This window comes from Bubalus kerabau, chromosome 6 (genome assembly GCF_029407905.1).
Source record: "Bubalus kerabau isolate K-KA32 ecotype Philippines breed swamp buffalo chromosome 6, PCC_UOA_SB_1v2, whole genome shotgun sequence".
NCBI lineage: Eukaryota > Metazoa > Chordata > Mammalia > Artiodactyla > Bovidae > Bubalus > Bubalus kerabau.
The window spans coordinates 3,628,726-3,647,492 of NC_073629.1; the positions used below are offsets into that span (position 1 = coordinate 3,628,726).

Here is an 18,767-nt window from a genome sequence, read left to right on the forward strand (position 1 = left end):
TGCAGATAGCTTTGGAGTCCTTCTTGGGTAGTTAGAATTTGGACAGAGGATGACATGGGGAAGGAATTCCAGGCAAAGAAGATAGCATATGTGCAAAAAATATGGAAATTTTAACTTGTAAGGTGTGTCTGGAGAACATCAGGTCATTATGATTGGTGTCAAAGTTAAATGGTGTCTTTAGGGATAAGCCCAATTTTCTGTTGGGTCTTATGGTTGAAGGAATATTTGAGAAAAGGGTTAAGAGCAAGTTGAGTTGTTTTTGAAATAAAACAGGAATTCCACAGGATACAGCTGAGGGAGCGGCTAGAGGTATAATATGGATGGTTCCTTATAGGTTTGGTCTGGTTTTCAGTCTTCTGTCTTATAAAGATTAACTTTCACATCTTAACTTTCTGTATTCCATAACTTTTCTGTATGTATTCATAGGAGTTTGAAGTCTTCTTTCTTACAACATGCCATTTCTAATATCCACATAGCAACTATTTGTGTAAATATTGTTGTATAAATATTTTTCTTCCTTTGTAAAAAAAGGAGATTGAGACTCAGAAAGGTTAAATGACATGTTAATGTCTCAGAGCAAACAAAGAATTAGAAATCAAATCCAAACCATCACCGACACAATGGACATGGGTTTGGGTGGACTCCAGGAGTTGGTGATGGACAGGGAGGCCTGGCGTGCTGCCGTTCATGGGGTCGCAAAGAGTCAGACTTGACTGAGCAACTGAACTGAACTGATGTCAGTTTTATTTCCAGTTTTTTAAGGAATCTCCACAGTGTTCTCCATAGTGGCTGTACTAGTTTGCGTTCCCACCAACAGTGTTAGGGGGGTTCCCTTTTCTCCACACTCTGTCCAGGATTTATCGTTTGTAGACTTTTTGATAGCAGCCATTCTGACTGGTGTGTGTACTCACTCTTTTAATAAACTCATTTATGTGCTCTATTTGCCATGGACCTCCAAATATATGTCCTTAGTCATTTATCCTTAATGCAAGATTCAGATATCCAATTATCAACTTGTTAATTCTACTGGAATGTCTAACAATCATCTTAAACCCAACCTGTCCAAATTGAACTCTTGTTCCTCACTTCTAAGCCTGTTATGTATGTAACCTTCACAATCTTGGTCATTGGTAATACTGTCCCTCCAGTTGTTCAGGACATAATCCTCCGGTTGTTATCTGTAACTTTTCTCTCACAGCCACATCTAGTACTGTTGGCCTGCCTTCAGATATATCCACAGCCTAACCACTTTACATCATTTCCACTGCTAACTACCAGAGTCTAAACTGCCATCATCCTTTGCATGAATTATTATGATAGCCTTGAACAAATGTTCCTGTTTCCCTGTGTCTATTCCCAAGATAGCAACCAGAATAATCCTTTCTTGTAGTATATCAGTTCATGTCCCTCCTCTACTCATAACTCTATGATGGTGTCCCATTTGACTCACAGGAAAAAAACCACAAAGTTTTCACAGAGGTCCCAAGTTACAGCTCTGAGCTTCTTTCTCTCTCACTCACTGTGCTCCACTCTCACTGACCTGTTGCTGTTCCTCACTACATGTCAGCCTCACTCCTATGTCAAGACCTTTCTAATGGCTGTGCCCTCTACCTAGGATGTTCTTCCCTATCAAATCTTACCTAACCCTCATGTGGGCTTAGTCGCTGAGTTATGTCCAACTCTTTGCAACCCCATGGACTGTAGGCTGCCAGGCTCCTCTGTCCATGGGGATTCTCCAGGCAAGAATACTAGAGTGGGTTGCCATACCCTCCTCCAGGGGATCTTCCCAACCCAGGGATTGAACCCACGTCTCCCTCATTGCAGGTGGATTCTTTACCAGCTAAGCCACCAGGGAAACCCAAGAATACTGGAGTGGGTAGCCTAGCCCCTCTCCAGGGGATCTTCCTGACCCAGGAATTGAAGTGGAGTCTTCTGCATTGCAGGCAGATTCTTTACCAGCTGAGGTTCCAGGGAAGCCCATATCTTCATATCTTCTTTAAATCTTTGTTTAGAGCTCACCTCAGTGAGTGAGTCTTAACTTGGCCACCCTATTTAAAACTGCAGTCAGCTTACCTCCTCTACCACTGCTACTCATCTTTATCCTGCTCTGTTTTGTTTTGAGTCATCTGCTAGAATGACACTTCACTGGAGCAGGATACTTTTATTTATTTTTAATCGTTTTTGTGTACTGATTTATCCTATACTCCTAGAACAGTGGTTGGCACATGCTCAATGTCTAATAAATATTTGTTGATTCAGATACTTTCTTCTGTCACCCTGTATGTGCAGTCCATTCTCAAGCCCTGATACTTTATTGTCCTCCTGAATTGTTTTCAGTCTTTCCACATCTCTTCATTTCCACCATCACCTAGTCTAAACTTCCATCAAGTTTAATTTAGTCTACCTTGACAGCCTCCTCATTGGTCTATCTGCTGCTGCTCAAATCTCCTCCATACAGAAACACCTGGAGTAATTTTCAAAACACAAATCTTATTATGTTACTTTTCCTTCTTAAAACACTCAATTTTTTTCCCATTGCTTTGAGGACAAAGGTGTGTCTTACAAAGTCCAGCATGGTCATGTGCCTCCCTGTCTCCTCTCTGACCACATTTGTATCATGTTTTTCCCTACTCTTTAGCCATCGTCTGAACCAATTTTGCTTTTTTCCTACTATGCAGTTGGGCTTTTGTACTACTTTTTCCTCTGGGATAATTTTCCTTTCTCATTTTGTATAATGAACTCCTACTCATTCTTCAGATCTCAAAGCCTTATTTAGTCTCCCCTATCATGATCCCTAATTTATACAGCTACTTCTCCTTAGATAATTTGTCATATTTATAATTTTATCTGTGTATGATTATTATTGTTTGAATAATAGCCTCTCCCCAACTAAAGTATAATTTCTGTGAGAGCAAAGGCCATTATATCTCTAGTACACACAGTGCCTGACATAGATTTGATACTGATAGCTTACAGTGAACAATGTTGGGATTTGTGATCTCTGAAGACAATTTAGCTTCAGGACCAGGGACCAGGCTTGATCACTCAAGAGCTTTTGTGTAGGAGTTTTAATAAAGTCTGAAAGGGACAGAGAAAGGGTCTGACATAGACATCAGAAGGGGGATGGAGAGTGCCCCCACTCACTACTGGTCTTATCAAGGCCTTATATACTTTTACCAGACCCACTCCCACAACATACATCTTAAATTAACAAGATTAGAGCTAACAATAGAAAGGTCTTACCAGACCCACTCCCACAATATACATTTTAAGATAACAAGGTTAGTCAGAAGGTTCTTGTTAAGGAGAAATGTGTCCTCATTGTTATATTGACTAAGACAAAGCAACATAGAAAAAAATGTTTGTCCTTTTCCCCTCCTTGAGAACCCTGGACCTCTTCCTCCTTGAGGGCCCCAGACTCCTTATCAACCTACCTAAGGATTAGCTCTCTCAATGCTTGATAAAAGTGTGTTGAATATATTAAAGAATAAACTATTTCTATAACATAACACCACATATATTCTTTGTGAGAAATTGTTCTGCTCTGATCATAAACTAGTTAGCCAGCATGTAGTAGCATCCATAGACAAATTTCTTCATGTCATATGTATCATGGAGTAGTCTTATGAAATATAAAACACTTTTAACTTTGAATTTGTTTAGATCAATATTCTCATACCTTAAATACTTATATGAATATGAATTTACTCTATAGATTTTGGGCTTCCTTAGTGTCCACAATTAATTACCTTGTTTATAGTAGTTATCTGTATTATAAACATTGTCTCCTTCACCTGACACCTAAATTCAAAGTAGTATAGTTGCCAGGCAAAGCTTCCATAGTTGTATTTTTTAATGTGATTGACTAATGTTCTTTCTTTGAAGATAAGTATAAGGTAGGTTGACAGTCGGAGAAGGCAATGGCACCCCACTCCAGTACTCTTGCATGGAAAATCCCATGGATGGAGGAGCCTGGTAGGGTGCAGTCCATGGGGTCGCTAAGAGTCGGACACAACTGAGTGACTTCACTTTCACTTTTCACTTTCATGCATTGGAGAAGGAAATGGCGGCCCACTCCAGTGTTCTTGCCTGGAGAATCCCAGGGACGGGGGAGCCTGGTGGGCTGCCGTCTATGGGGTCGCACAGAGTCGGACACGACTGAAGCGACTTAGCAGCAGTAGCAGCAGCAGGTTGACAGTGATTCGAAAGTCTCTTGGTGTTTTCTTATGGTCTTATGTCCTCTACTTTATAAAAACTCAGTGAGCATGCACAGACATAGAGAACATATTTATAATTACCAAAGGGGAAGGGTAGGGGAGGAGTAAATGAAGAGTTTGGGATTAGAAATATATATAAAATAGATAAACAACAAGGTCCTAGTGTATAGCATAGGAAACTGTTCAATGTCTTGTAGTAAACTGTAATGGAAAAGAATCTGAAAAAGAAGTGAATCACTTTGCGGTATATCAGAAATTCACACAGCATTGTAAATCAACTATACTTCAATTTAAAAAAAAAACACAAAAACTCAGTGAGCATGTATTATTTCTTTTATACAATCAGTTGAAACTTATGATTGCTTGCTCTATATAGAGTTTACCATGAAGAGTGCAGTATACAATGAAGGGGCGTAGATACCTTTTTCTAGATATTCGTAACAGGAAGAAATAAGATAAATTCCTTCTTTGAGCAAATGTCTTAATTGCAAACATAAGCCATTCTGACATTCTGTGTTCAAAATTTGGTATGGATCAAGGCAAGAAAAGTTTGTAGAGCCCAGGTATAGAACTTGTACATAACTATGATTGGCATGTCATAGGATCTGGTAGAAAAGGTAGACAACATGCATGAACAGATGGGGATTTTTAGGAGATGGAAACTATAAGAAAGAATCACATGGAAATGGCAGTAATAAAAACATATTCCAGTAGTCATGTATGGATGTGAGAGTTGGACCATAAAAAAAGCTGAGCTTCGAATAATTGATGCTTTTGAAATGTGATTGTTGGAGAAGACTCTTGAGAGTCCCTTGGACTGCAAGGAGATCAAACCAGTCAGTCCCAAAGGAAATCAGTCCTGAATACTCATTGGAAGGACTGATGCTAAAGCTGAAACTTCAATACTTTGCCCACCTGATTCAAAGAACTGACTCATTGGAAAAGACCCTGATGCTGGAAAGGATTGAAGGCAGGTGGAGAAGGGGGCGACAGGGGATGAGATGGTTGAATGGCATCAGCAACTCGATGGACATGAGTTTGAGCAAGCTCCAGGAGTTGATGGACAGGGAGGCCTGGCATGCTGCAGTCTATGAGGTCGCAAAGAGTCGGACGCAAATGAGTGACTGGATTGAACTGGACATAAAGGATCCTTTAAGGAAATTACCAGATACACAAGGTCTTAACATTTTTATCTCAACAAACTACTGGAAAATACGCTACATCAAAACAAATGAATAAACCAAAAGAAGAAGAAGATATGAACTCCAGGAAATAGAAGCACCAACACAGGATTCTGGTAAAGGGAATCCCCTGGACAATGGTGAAGGCAGATTTAGATCTGACATGCTTAAGAATGTCAGCTTTGCACCATGCTGAGCTTGTTAGAAGATGCTAGGAGAAACTTCTTTAGAAAAACTTATAATTCCTAATGATCTGGTTTTATATTGGAAAGATGCAGACAGCTAGCCAAGAATTTGGGGCTGAATTAGTGATAAGTATGGAGACAACCGAGGAGAAGGCAATGGCAACCCAATCCAGTACTCTGCCTGGAAAATCCCATGGACGGAGGAGCCTGGTAGGCTGCAGTCCATGGGGTCGCTAAGAGTCGGGCACAACTGAGCGACTTCACTTTCACTTTTCACTTTCATGCATTGGAGAAGGAAATGGCAACCCACTCCAGTGTTCTTGCCTGGAGAATCCCAGGGACGGCGGAACCTGGTGGGCTGCCATCTATGGGGTCGCATAGAGTCGGACACGACTGAAGCGACTTAGCAGCGTGGAGACAACCGAACAAATTTTAAAATGACATAAATCTGGGAAAAACTTGGAGGAAGGAAAGAATCATCATAGTTTACTGTGTAAATCACCTGTGAACAGTATTTTCACAGTCATAATTTTGTAAATGTTGAACTCACATTTAACCAAAATTACAACTATGACAATGGGTTTTATGATATTTCAAGACACAGAGGTTAAAACACAAACACAACTTTATTGGAGTTCCCACTGCTATGGCCCAGGTTCAGCCCCTGGTTGGGGAACTGACCTGCTGCATGGCTCTGCCAAAAAAAAAAGAAGATATAGAAGTAAATACCAAAACAGTCAGCTGAAAGAGGTAAAAGTGGTTTTTCTTTGAAATGAAGGAAATGGGGAGGTGCGGGTCAATCATAAGAACTTTGCTTATCTTTAAAACTGCAGGATGACCGACTCTAAATGAGTGTTTTACTGTGGTGTTTTAAAAATGTTTTTCAGTGACAACTCTCATTGGATGACCACCAACTTGTAGACTGTTAAAATTCAAACTTAAATAAAAATCTAATCTATTCACAGCTTTGGTGGTGGTGGTGGTGATTTAGTCTCTAAGTCGTGTCTGACTCTTTGCGACCCCATTGACTGTGGCCTGCCAGGTTCTTCTGTCCATGGGATTTTCCCAGCCAAGAATACTGGTTGGGTTGCTGATCTCTTCTCCAGGGGATCTTCCTGACCCAGGGATCTAATTCATGTCTCCTGCGTTGGCAGGCCAGTTCTTTACAGCTGAGGCACCAGGGAAGCCCATTTACAACTTTAGCCAAACAAAAATCCTATACGAGTATAAATAAGTAGGCAGCCACAGTTGAAAAGTAGAAATTTTCTATCTGTTGAGACAGTTTTGAATCAATTCACTTCGGACTTTGATAGCTCAAAGTGAATTTAAGATGACTAAGTGTATTTTCTGGAGAAGGAAATGACAACCCATTCCAGTGTTCTTGCCTGAGAATCCCAGGGACGGCGGAGCCTGGTGGGCTGCTGTCTATGGGATCACACAGAGTCAGACACGACTGAAGCGACTTAGCAGTAGCAAGTGTATTTTCACACATTTCAAACAAATCAATAGTAATAAACCAAACTGAAGGGAGGCCTTGCTGTTTCATCTGCTCTTTTTCTGTAATTAAGTGGTTTTACATTTTGAGCACAGACTCAAAATGTAAAAGAATAAAATAATTAAAATCTCAAAAAAAAAAAAAGGTTTGTTGCGCTTTTGAGGAATATGAAATATAGATAGATTTGAATCACAGATTCAAGTCTCATCTTGTGCAGGTCTGATCTTAGGTGTTATTTGGAGAATACTGATGTTATCTAGAAACCTGTGCTACTGTGGTGGACATCCTTGTTGAAAGATGCTTTCTTAAAGGTACCAAGTTGTTTGATTGAGGTGGTCTCCAGATGAGTGTGCTCTAAATATCAGTAAGTCTTTTTTCATTGTTTTACTTTTATAATATAGACTAATGAAAGAACACTTCAATAAATGAGAAAGATTAAAGTACTATATGTAATTGGATTCTTGTAACAAAATTATTTGAGAACATTTACTAAGTGCAAATTGTTGTATGAAGTATTTTTCTTTGGTTTACAGTGAAACATGATAAAGGTTTTAGAGTAATTTATAAACTGACAACTCTGGAATTCAGAATGCAGTAAGTAATACCAGGTCATAGGCAAAAATATGTTTCATAGTAAACATCTTTTTTTTGGTCAACTCTGATATCTCCATTTCTTAGAGTTTCTTTGTAACTTCGTGAAGTTAAAAAAAACATTGTATTATCCCTGGAAAAGATTTATCTAGTCTTAATCCATTGTGCTAGAAGATCAGGTAATGTTTGTAGTATCATCTTATGTTTCTATTTTCTAGCCTTCTGATATTTCCCTCCCCACCCTGGTTTTTATGCAGCCATGGTTAAATGCCAAGTAGTTGTGTTGTAGTCCTTCTGGGGTGGGGAGAAATATTTTTTGTTTCTGTAACATCTTGTAGAATATGACTCTTTCCTTTTATGATCTCAAACTAGTAGTTCATTCTAAATCTCTGTCTTTCTCTCCCTAAATATGTCATCTTTTATCTTTTTATCTACCTGGAATAGTACCTATCACTTAGGCATCCAATGTGTATATTTATACACACACTCAGATTTTATTTTAGTCAGAATTTTACCATTTTATTTGTAATAGTGGAGTTAAATTGAATTTTACATCTCTGATAAAGGAGTAACACCAATTTTGCTTTTAAAATTCAAGCAGCATACTTAATATAGTAAGGGAAAGATTTCTACCTGCAATTCTCTTTAATGAACTTTTAGAAATAATACATATTCTGTACCATGTTCTAGTAAAGGAAGTACACTAAGATACTATAAGAAGCTGCTGCTGCTGCTAAGTCACTTCAGTCGTGTCCGACTCTGTGTGACCCCATAGATGACAGCCCACCAGGCTCCACCGTCCCTGGGATTCTCCAGGCAAGAACACTGGAGTGGGTTGCCATTTCCTTCTCCAGTGCATGAAAGTGAAAAGTGAAAGTGAAGTCACTCAGTCCTGTCCGACCCTCAGCGACCCCATGGACTGCACCCTACAAGGCTCCTCCATCCATGGGATTTTCCAGGCAAGAGTACTGGAGTGAGGTGCCATTGCAAATAATGTAAATAAAGGTTTTACTGTATATATTGCTAGTCCATTCATAGGTGGTTCTTCTCCAGGGAATCTTCCTGACCCAGGGATGGAACCTGGGTCTCCTGCATTGCAGGCAAATTCATTACCATCTGAGCCACTAGGAAAGCTCCATAGGTGATTAAATATGTTACATTGTTCTTCTTCCAAAACTCACTTTTACTCTATCGTCATATTAATTGAAAAGTCTCAGGAAATGTTCATCTTAGCTGTTTTGACTCCTGATCTTCCTACCCTGTGCATTCTATGCTGTAATTGTTATTTGATTATGTGCCCTCACTAGATTGCTTTTTAGATGACAAGGAGCATGTTTATCTTTTTATCTACCTAGAATAGTGCCTATTACTTTGGCAGATAATAACTGAATGGGTGAATGCCCATTTTCTATAATGAATTTGAGACTGGAACTACAATTAATCACCTGAGGAAGCAGAATTTTAAATTGTGCTTGAAAGTGAAAGTGAAGTACCTCAGTCGTGTCCCACTCTTTCTGACCCCGTGGACTGTAGCCTACCAGGCTCCTTCCTCCATGGGATTCTCCAGGCAAGAATACTGGAGTGGGTTGCCATTTCCTTCTCCAGGGGATCTTCCCGACCCAGGGATCAAACTGGGGTCTCCTGCATTGCAGGCAGACGCTTTAACCTCTGAGCCACCAGGGAAGCAGAATTTCAAATTGTGCTTAGATACTGCCTAAGGCAGTCTCAGCCAATGGCCTGAAAATCATCTCAGATTTGATTATGACTTTGTCTTTATGAAGTCTTTTTTGGGTATTTGATTAATGATGCTTACAATGTTGCTGTTACATTCTTAGAATATTGTGTCTACCTTTTACTGTCAGCAGGTGTGGGAGCACGCCAGTTAACTTAATCACGACCACCATCAAAGCCAATGTGTAATTTTCTTGTAAGCTGCTTTCAGTGGTTCAGCTGTGATAAAATATAGTCTTTGTTTCTTGAGTGTAATGCATAATTAATTTTTTATGATGTCATTATGTTTACAGTGGAAAAGAAGAAGGAAACAATAACAGAGTCAGCTGGTCGACAACAAAAAAAGAAAATTGGTAAGATGAGTTATTGGTATATACAATATTAAGGTTTTCTTGGAAAAATAAATTCTTAGATAATGAAAATATAAGAAATTTTTTTTGTTGTTTTTTCAAAAAATGTTTGGCTGTGCTGGTTCTTTGTTGCTGCACAGGCTTCTTTCTAGTTGCAGCAAGCAGGCGCAGGGGCTCCTCTCTAGTTGCAGTGTGCGGGCCTCTCATTGTGGTGGTTTCTCTTGTTGTGAAGCACGGGCTCTAGGGCATGTGGGCTTTTTTTTTTAAATAAAGTTTTCAATAGTGATAACTCATGTTTGTATAGTTTTACAGTCTGAAGAGCACTTGCATACGTTGTCTTGCATGCATGTGTGCTAAGTCACGTCAGTCATGTCCAACTCTGTGCGACCCTGTGGACTGCAGCCTGCCAGCCTCCTCGGTCCAAGGGATTCTCCAAGCAAGAATACTGGAGTGGGTTGCCATGCCCTCCTTCAGGGAATCTTCCTGACCCAGGAATCGAATCTGTGTCTCATGACTAACCTGCATTGGCAGTCAGGTTCCTTACTGCTAGTGCCGCCTGGGAAGCCTTGTACATTATCTTACTTGATTCTTTCTACCATATTGTAGGACAAGTTCAAGCACTTCCTTATTTTTGCTCTTAGCTTTGAAATTTCAATTTAGTAAAATGATGTTGACAGTCATGTCTTTTGAACTTGGCTGCAGGTTCTTGGCATAGTTTGTAAAAGTGTTTTGTTTTTCTTATCTGAGATGATTATTTCCAGTTAAGTCTGAGTTACATGTGTTTATTGTTGCCATGACTTCCTTACTGAGAATTGACTGGTGATGGAAACCCACTAACACATAGGAAATTTTCTGCTGAATAATTTTACCTACTCTGCAAAATAATTGTTTTTGGCTTTTCAGTGTAATTTGAATTTAATTATAGAATGTAATTCTGTTCCAAAAAGACAATTTATAAATGGCTATATATAATTTGTATTTGTACTTCGTGATGCTTCCTGATTCTAAAATCAGGAAAAAATTGTTGTGAAATTGTGTATTTGGATCAAAAACTATGTCTCTATACCTGGATCATTGCTGTTAAATCCTGGAAGATTACTCTACCAGACTTGACTATACCAGTGTCCTTTACTAGTTATTGTTGTTGTTTAATCACTGAGTCCGATTCTGCAACCCCATAGACTGTAGCCTGCTAGGCTTTTCTGTCCATGGGATTTCCCAGGTAAGAATACTGTAGTGGGTTGCCATTTCCTTCTCCGCGATCTTCCCGACCCAGAGATCAAACCTGCATTGGGAGACAGATTCTTTACCACTGAGCCACCAGGGAAGCCCAGTTTCCTGTTCTGGTTGAAGCTTCTCAACTTAGTGTAGGGATATTAGATGTGTTCTTAATGGCCTGATCATTCATTTCCATGGCAAAATGCTATTGTACATATACTCTGTATGGGTATACCAGTGTACTACTCTGTGTACCCAGTCACTCTGGTAGGCGTTGAAGCAACAAAGTAGAAAAATAATTCTGTCTTTTAAGAGATCTAAAGAGGGAAAACAAACCAATGCAGTATAATATATATTTTTTAGAGATACGTTCTGAGTGTCATAAAAGTAAAGAGAAAGGATATTCAAACCAATCTAGGGGATCAGGTTTTCTTGGAGATAATGCTTTAAGTTGAATCTCAAAGCTTTAGTGTGTATTAACTAAGTAAAAATATAAATAAATAAAATACTGGTCAGCTGGCCCGCCTGCAAAACCCTGAAGTAAGCCTTTACATATTTTTTAACTCTTTTGACAATGGTATGTGGTAGTGAACAGTGTTACTTCATTTTTAGTGATGAGAAAATTGAGGTTAAGTAACTTGCTCTTGGTCAATCAGTGGTATGGTGCAATTAAGTCAGTGGTAGAGAAGGGATTTGAACCTGTACATTCATAATTTTAGAATCCACATTTTTAAGTCTTGTATATTCTTGGCAGGATAGGCATATGCAAAAGCATAGAGCAGTCAAATAGCAAGGAATATACCTGGAACTATAAATAGTATACTATAACAAATAAAAAAAGCTATGTGTAACATACAAGCAGACAAGCCTAGAGAAATGAGTAGTGCCTAGTCCATAAAGGTCCTTATAAATTAAACTAAGGTAAGGAGGTTAACATATGTAGAAAGGAAATTAGACAGCTTTGAAATTACATTTTAAGGAAGACAAATCTGGCAATATTTGGAGGATAAACCAGAGAGGGGATCATTCTGGAGGTAGGAAAGTTATGAGATTTTTCAGGTATCCTTGGCATACAAATGGCATAGCAAGAACCTGAACAGTGGTACTGGGACTGGAGTAGGTGGTACATCTTCAAAGAATTTAGGCAAGTAGATTAACACAACTTTATGACCTTTTAGATGTAAGGTATGTAGAGAAAAATGAGTCTAGGAAGAAGCCTGGATTTCTGATTAGAACCAGAAATATTGGAAGAGTAGCAGATTGGGATAAGGAAGAAGAGAGGATGATTTCAGTTTTGAACATGTTGGATTTGTTGTGCCTGTGTGACAAGAGGGTGGAAATAATTTGGTACACCATTGGATGTATGGTTTGGAGCTGGCAGAGAGGTAAAGGCTACAAATAGAGTTTCTTTATTTATTACTTTTGAAAGTTTATTTAGTTTTTGTCTGTACTGGGTCTTCATTGCTATTCAAGGGCTTTCTCTAGTTGCAGCGAACACGGGCTACTCTTCATCGCGGTGCGCAGGCTTCTCATTGAGGTGACTTCTCTTACTGCAGAGCACAGGCTCTAGGCACACAGACCTTAGGGGCTGCAGTGCACAGGCTCAGTGATTGTGGCTCGAAGGGCTCTAGAGTGTAGGCTCAGTAGTTGTGGTGCATGCTCTGTGACATATGGGTTTTCCTGGACCAGGAATTGAACATCGAACCCCACACTGGCTGGCAGATTCTTAACCACTAGATCACCAGGGTTATTATCGTTCAGTCACTAAATCGTGTCTGACTCTTTGTGACCCTGTGGACTGCAGCATGCCATGCTTCCCTGTCCTTCAGTATCTCCTGGAGTTTGCTCGAACTCTTGTCCATTCAGACGGTGATACCATCCAACCATCTCATCCTTTGGACCACCAGGGAAGCACCTACAAATAGAGTTTAACATCATATGATTATAAACTGTAGTAGTTTGATCCCTGGGTTAGGAATATACCCTCGAGGAGGGAATGGCTACCCACTCCAGTATTCTTGTCTGGAGAATCCTGCGGTCAGAGGAGCCTGGTGGGTTACAGTCCATAGGGTCGCAGAGAGTTGGACATGACTGAAGCGAGTTAGTATGCATCATACACACACACACATAGTGATGAGGGGACTGTAAAGAGTGATATTGCTGCTTTGAAAGAAGGGAGTTTTTAGTAAAAGGGGAAAGGTCAGCAAATTCAGTGTTTCAGAAAATCAAAATGTCATTGATATCACTTAGGTGACGCTCTTAGCCATTAATTTGAAACTGAGGTGTCTGAAGACTATATTTTTCATTCTTAATTTCAGGAGCAAATATTTTGGTTATTTTATGTTTCCCTCTCATAGCAGATAAACTACTTTTGATGTATTTTATTTAGCTCTTTGGCTATAGTAAGCTATCTCAAGTAATAAGGAATTTAAGGGTATATGTGATCAAGAACTCAGGAAAAGCTGAACTAAGTGGTTACAGGAAGGCAAGAACTGTGTTAAAGCAATTCCTGCAGACAGAGCAAGCCCTGGGATAAGCCAGACATTGGGCTCACTATACATTTATAGTACCTTTCCCTCTTCTGGTATGCAGTGCTTCCTAGGATTTAATTTTTGCCTGCACCTAACTTTGGCTTGTATCCTGCAGTTCTTTCTATATAGTATTTCTCGTACATGGTCTCTAGGCCACCCATATCAGTTTTGCTTGAGATACATGTTAAAATGAAGGGTTCTGAGTCTTTGTCGTTGTTCAGTTGCTCAGTTGTGTCCAACTCTTTGTACTCCATGGACTGCAGCACACCAGGCCTCCCTGTCCTTCACCATCTCCCAGAGCTTGCTCAACATTATGTCCATTGAGTCGGTGATACCATCCAACCATCTACTCCTCTGTCGTCCCCTTCTCCTGCCTTCAATCTTTCCCAGCATCAGGGTCTTTTCCAATGAGTTGGCTCTTCACATCAGGTGAACAGAGTATTGAGTCTGAGTCTTACTCCTAGGTTTTACTGAATCAGGAATTCTAATCCAGTGTCTAAGACTGTATTGTCCAATTATGCACCCTCTAGCTACCTTTGACGTTTAAATTTTAAATTAATTGAAGTTAAATGAAGTTGAAATTTTAGGACCTCAGTCACACTGGTCATATTTCATTGCTCAGTAGCTATATGTAGCTATATTGATAGCACAGAAATAAGATACTTTTATAATTGTAGAAAGTTCTTGAGAATAGTATTGCTTAAGGAATCAAGATTTTCCAAAGGAGGTGACATAAGAGCTGAGGCTTAAAAATTGAGTTATAGGCTAGCCAGGAAAGGATTTGATGGGATAGGATGAAATAGTCTAGGGAGAAGTAGGGTAGCCAATCATTCCAATTTGTTTCACCCAAGGAGTTTCTTGGGATGTGAGATTTTCAGAGCTAAAACTGGAACAATCTAGGAAAGCTGGGACACTTGGTCACCCAAGGTCAAAGGAACTTTATGCACAAAGATGCTGAATCAAGAGAAAATCATCATATATAAAGGAACTTTGGCGATGTAAGAACATAAAAATTTATGGGAGTGGTCAGAAATGTGGCTTCAGAAGGAAACAAGAGCCAGATACAGGACTTGCAAGTGATATTGAAACATCATCTTGGGACTTCTCTGGTGGTCCAGTTCCTCTGGACTCTGCACTTCCACTGCAGGGGATAAGGGTTTGATCCCTGGTCGGGAACTAAGATCCCACATGCTGCATGACACAGCCCAAAAAAAAAAAGAGAAAGAAATAAACATGATCTTATAGGGATAAAAAGCCAGGGAAGGATTTTAAGCTGGCGAGTACCATGATCTTGTTCAGTTTGCCTTTTCGGTAGATCTGATACGCGTTTATGTGGAACATGAATTTGAGGAGACAAGTGTGAAGACAGTGAGGTCTGTTAGGAGGTTTGAAAGTAATACAGGTAAGAGATGTTGGAAACCCTAACTAAGGAAGTGATAGTAAGGAGGAGGGGAGGCGGTAGATTTCATAAGTATTTATGAGGTATAATTAATAGAACTGGGTGTTTGATTGAAGATAGAGTAGGAAGTCAAGGATGTGCAGGTTTCTAGCACAGATGCTTTTCTATACCTTCCTTTTCCTGTCTCAGTGGCAGTCCTTTTCCACTTCTACTTGTTCTTTGCCTGTTTAACTTCTAGTCATCTCTTACCCCACTCCTCAAACCCCCAGTTTTAAAATGTCTTATTATATTGTAAGAGAGCTGCTCAATAGAAAAGGAGCTCTAGCCCTCAAGATACACCTTAGCTCCATCCCATTTTGTTCATTTTCTTCCATATATCTTCACCTTCAACTCTTTCCTGCCTGTATCCTTTCCTCCATGGAGAACAAACTGGGTAGGAACTGTTTAAGACAAAGAGTCATGTATTCATCTCACCCATGTGTTGTTTGAAAACTGCGGTCCAGTCTGCAGTTCCTGTAGGCCTGTTTTTCTTCCATTCTTTCACCTGCCTGAACCTGCCAGCCCTCATACCACTTTAATATATTCCAATTGTACGTTTTTTTATTTTAGAGGGTTTTTTTATATTTTATAATATTCTTGTGAGGGTATGAATCGGTGTGTGTTTTGATCATTCATTTTCCCCTAGTACCCAGAAAAGTGCTTGGCATGTAGTAGGTAATCAATAAGTATTTGTTGAGTGAATTAATCCTGGTGATAAAAATACATGATCAAAGAAAGCAGTAGCATGGTATATATAGAGATCATTGGATTGGAGGTTGGGAAACTTGGATTCTAGTCCTGGCTTTGCCATAAAATGCCTGTATGGGCTCTGAGAAGTCACTTCTCCTTTGCTGGACCTCAGTTTCTTCATCGGCACAATAATAAAGTCCAATATGTTGATGGAAAACTCAGCAGTGGCCACAGGACTAGAAAAAGTCAGTTTTCATTCCAGTCCCAAAGAAGGGCAGTACTAAAGAATGTTCAAGCTACCCTGCAATTGCTCTCATTTCACATGCTAGGCATATAATGCTCAAAATCCTTCAAGCTAGGCTTCAGCAGTACATGAACTGAGAACCTCTAGATGTACAAGCTGGATTTAGAAAAGGCAGAGGAACCAGCGATCATATTGCCAACATCTCTTGGGTCATAGAAAAAGCAAGAGAATTCCAGAAAAACATCTACTTCTGCTTCATTGACTACATTAAAGACTTTTACTTTATGGATCACAACAAACAGTGGGAAATTCTTCAAGAGACAGGAATACCAGACCACCATACCTGTCTCTTGAGAAACCTATGTTCAGGACAAGAAGCAATAGTTAGAACTGGACATAGAACAACAGACTGGTTCAAAAGTGGGAAAGGAGCACCTCAAGACCGTATATTGTCACCCTGCTTATTTAACTTATATGCAGAGTACATCATGTGAAATGCCGGGCTAGATGACTCACAAGCTGGAATCAAAGATTGCTGGGAGAGATATCAACGACTTCAGATATGCAGATGATACTACCCAAATGGCAGGAAACAAAGAGGAACTAAAGAGCCTCTTGATGAAGGTGAAAGAGGGGAGTGAAAAGGCAGGATTAAAACTCAACATTCAGAAAACTAAGATCATGGCATCTGGTCCCATCACTTTATGACAAATTGATGGGGAAACAATGGAAAGAGTGACAGATTTTCTTTTCTTGGGCTCCAAAATCACTGTAGATGGTGACTGCAGCCATGAAATTAAAAAAACACTTGCTTCTTGGAAGAAAAACTATGACTAACCTAGGAAATATATTGAAAAGCAGAGACATCACTTTGCCGACAGAGGTTCGTATAGTCAAAGCTATGGTTTTTCCAGTGGTCATGCTTGGATATGAGAGTTGGACCATAAAGAAGGCTGAGAGTCGAAGCTTTGATGCTTTTGGATTGTGGTGGTTCTCGAGAGAAGACTCTTAAGAATCCCTTGGACAGCAAGGAGATCAAACCAGTCAATCCTAAGAGATATCAGCCCCGAACATTCATTAGAAAGACTGATGCTTAAGCTGAATCTCCAGTAGTTTGGCCACCTGATGCAAAGAGCTGACTCATTGGACAAGACCCTGATGTTGGGAAAGATTGAGGGCAAGAGGAGGAGGGGACGACAGAAAGATGAGATGCTTGGATGACATCACTAACTCAATGAACATGAATTTGAGCAAACTCCAGGTGGTAGTGGAGGACAGGGAAACCTGGTGTGCTGCAGTTCTGGGGTTGCAAAAAATGGCACACAACTTAGCAACTGAACAACAACAGTGTTCATGGGATACAGTAGATAAGAGCATTAATGTGTAGCTGAAACTTCTTTAGCAGTTTAGATTTGGTGTATATAACAATTTTCTTGAAATATATGTCAAATTTCCTAGCTTTCCAAGTGACTTAAATATGAAAGTATGCTTATTTTTAGCTTCATTTGACTGTAAGATGAAACAAGCTGAACCTAACTTTATCTTAATTGGCTTTTAATTTTTAGATGCTATGCTCTCTTAAGCTGAGAAAGGGGGAAAGAAACTTGGGTAATTAGTATTTGAAATCTAAGTATAGTCATTATGATTATACCTCCCATTGATGTAATAATAAGATTATATCTTAATGTACAGAATTGAAACACTTAATACCAGAGGTAATTTTAAAAATTAAACTTTAAAGATTTTTATTTATTTAAATTGAACTATTTTAGTGCTCTCCTGCACTTGAATTTTCTGTTAGTATGAAGTATATGGTATTCCAAGTATTCAGCTTATCTTATTAAGTGATAACTGAGACAGAAACATTGTTGTAGTCACCAGTCAGTGACAGTTTAACATCTGCTTCTTGCTCAGCGCTGTGTATATTAACCAGTTCATTAATTCCTTGCAGAGCGGCAAGAAGAGAAACTGAAGAATAACAACAGAGATCTGTCAATGGTAAGAGTCCTAAATATAACTTCATGATAAACCGCATGTTTTTCAGCAAAAAACCATGATTTGCATCAAGTACATTGCACTTACCTTTTCAGAAATTTATAGTTATGCATGCTATAAATAATATAATGGGTGTTCCTAGACCAAATAGAAGTGAAAATGTGCTACAGGGCTGAAGCTTCATGTTGGTAATATGAATAGCTTCTTTTTTTAAGGGTGTCTTGAGCTCATAATTTTGTTATTTTCACACAGTTTTTTTGTTTTTTTTTTTTTTAGCTTCTCCCTTATGTTTTCAAATGAAGTCACTTATTTTCTTTTTCTTCCTTATGTTATTACGGAATCTTTTTCTTTTGGTGACCTGGTAATCCCATCATAAGAGTTAGAAAATCATAGATGGCCTTTATTCTTTAAGAGGCCTTTTGTTCTGAAGGTCAGGCATATCATAAAGTGTAAGGAAAAGTGATTTTATTAGCCATTTACTCATTATTTATAAAGAGTAGAGTTTGTTCAAGCATGTCTTTCTGAGGCATAGGTAGGCGAATTATATGGCTTGACTAATTTTTCTGCCTAATTTCTGTATATTCAACACAAGACACCTAAACTGTGCAGGAGTTACCATTTGCTTACCAAGAGACCTTTGCTATATTATTTTATCTTCTGTTTCTTAAAACTCTTTTTTTTTTTTTTTTAAATATTTATTTATTTATTTGTTCGTTTATTTGGCTGTCAGGTCTTAGTTTGCATCACATGGGATCTTTCATTGCAGTTCACAGACTCTCTAGTTGTTGCATGCAGGCTTAGTTGCTCCATGGTATGTGGTATCTTAATTCCCCACCCAGGAATTGCACCTCCGTCCCCTGCATTGCAAGGTGGATTCTTAACTACTAGACCACCAGAGCAG

General features: G+C 39.2%; 1 protein-coding gene across 2 annotated transcripts in view; it reads left to right on the forward strand.

The window, feature by feature from the left end:
• The window catches only part of TMCO1 (transmembrane and coiled-coil domains 1), a 57,782-nt gene that overhangs the window by 1,020 nt on the left and 37,995 nt on the right, over positions 1-18,767 (forward strand). For both annotated transcript variants that reach the window (XM_055587205.1, XM_055587204.1), the window contains exons 3-4: positions 9,694-9,753; positions 17,823-17,869. In XM_055587205.1, coding sequence (XP_055443180.1) covers positions 9,694-9,753; positions 17,823-17,869 — 107 coding nt within the window. The remainder of the gene's footprint in view (positions 1-9,693; positions 9,754-17,822; positions 17,870-18,767) is intronic.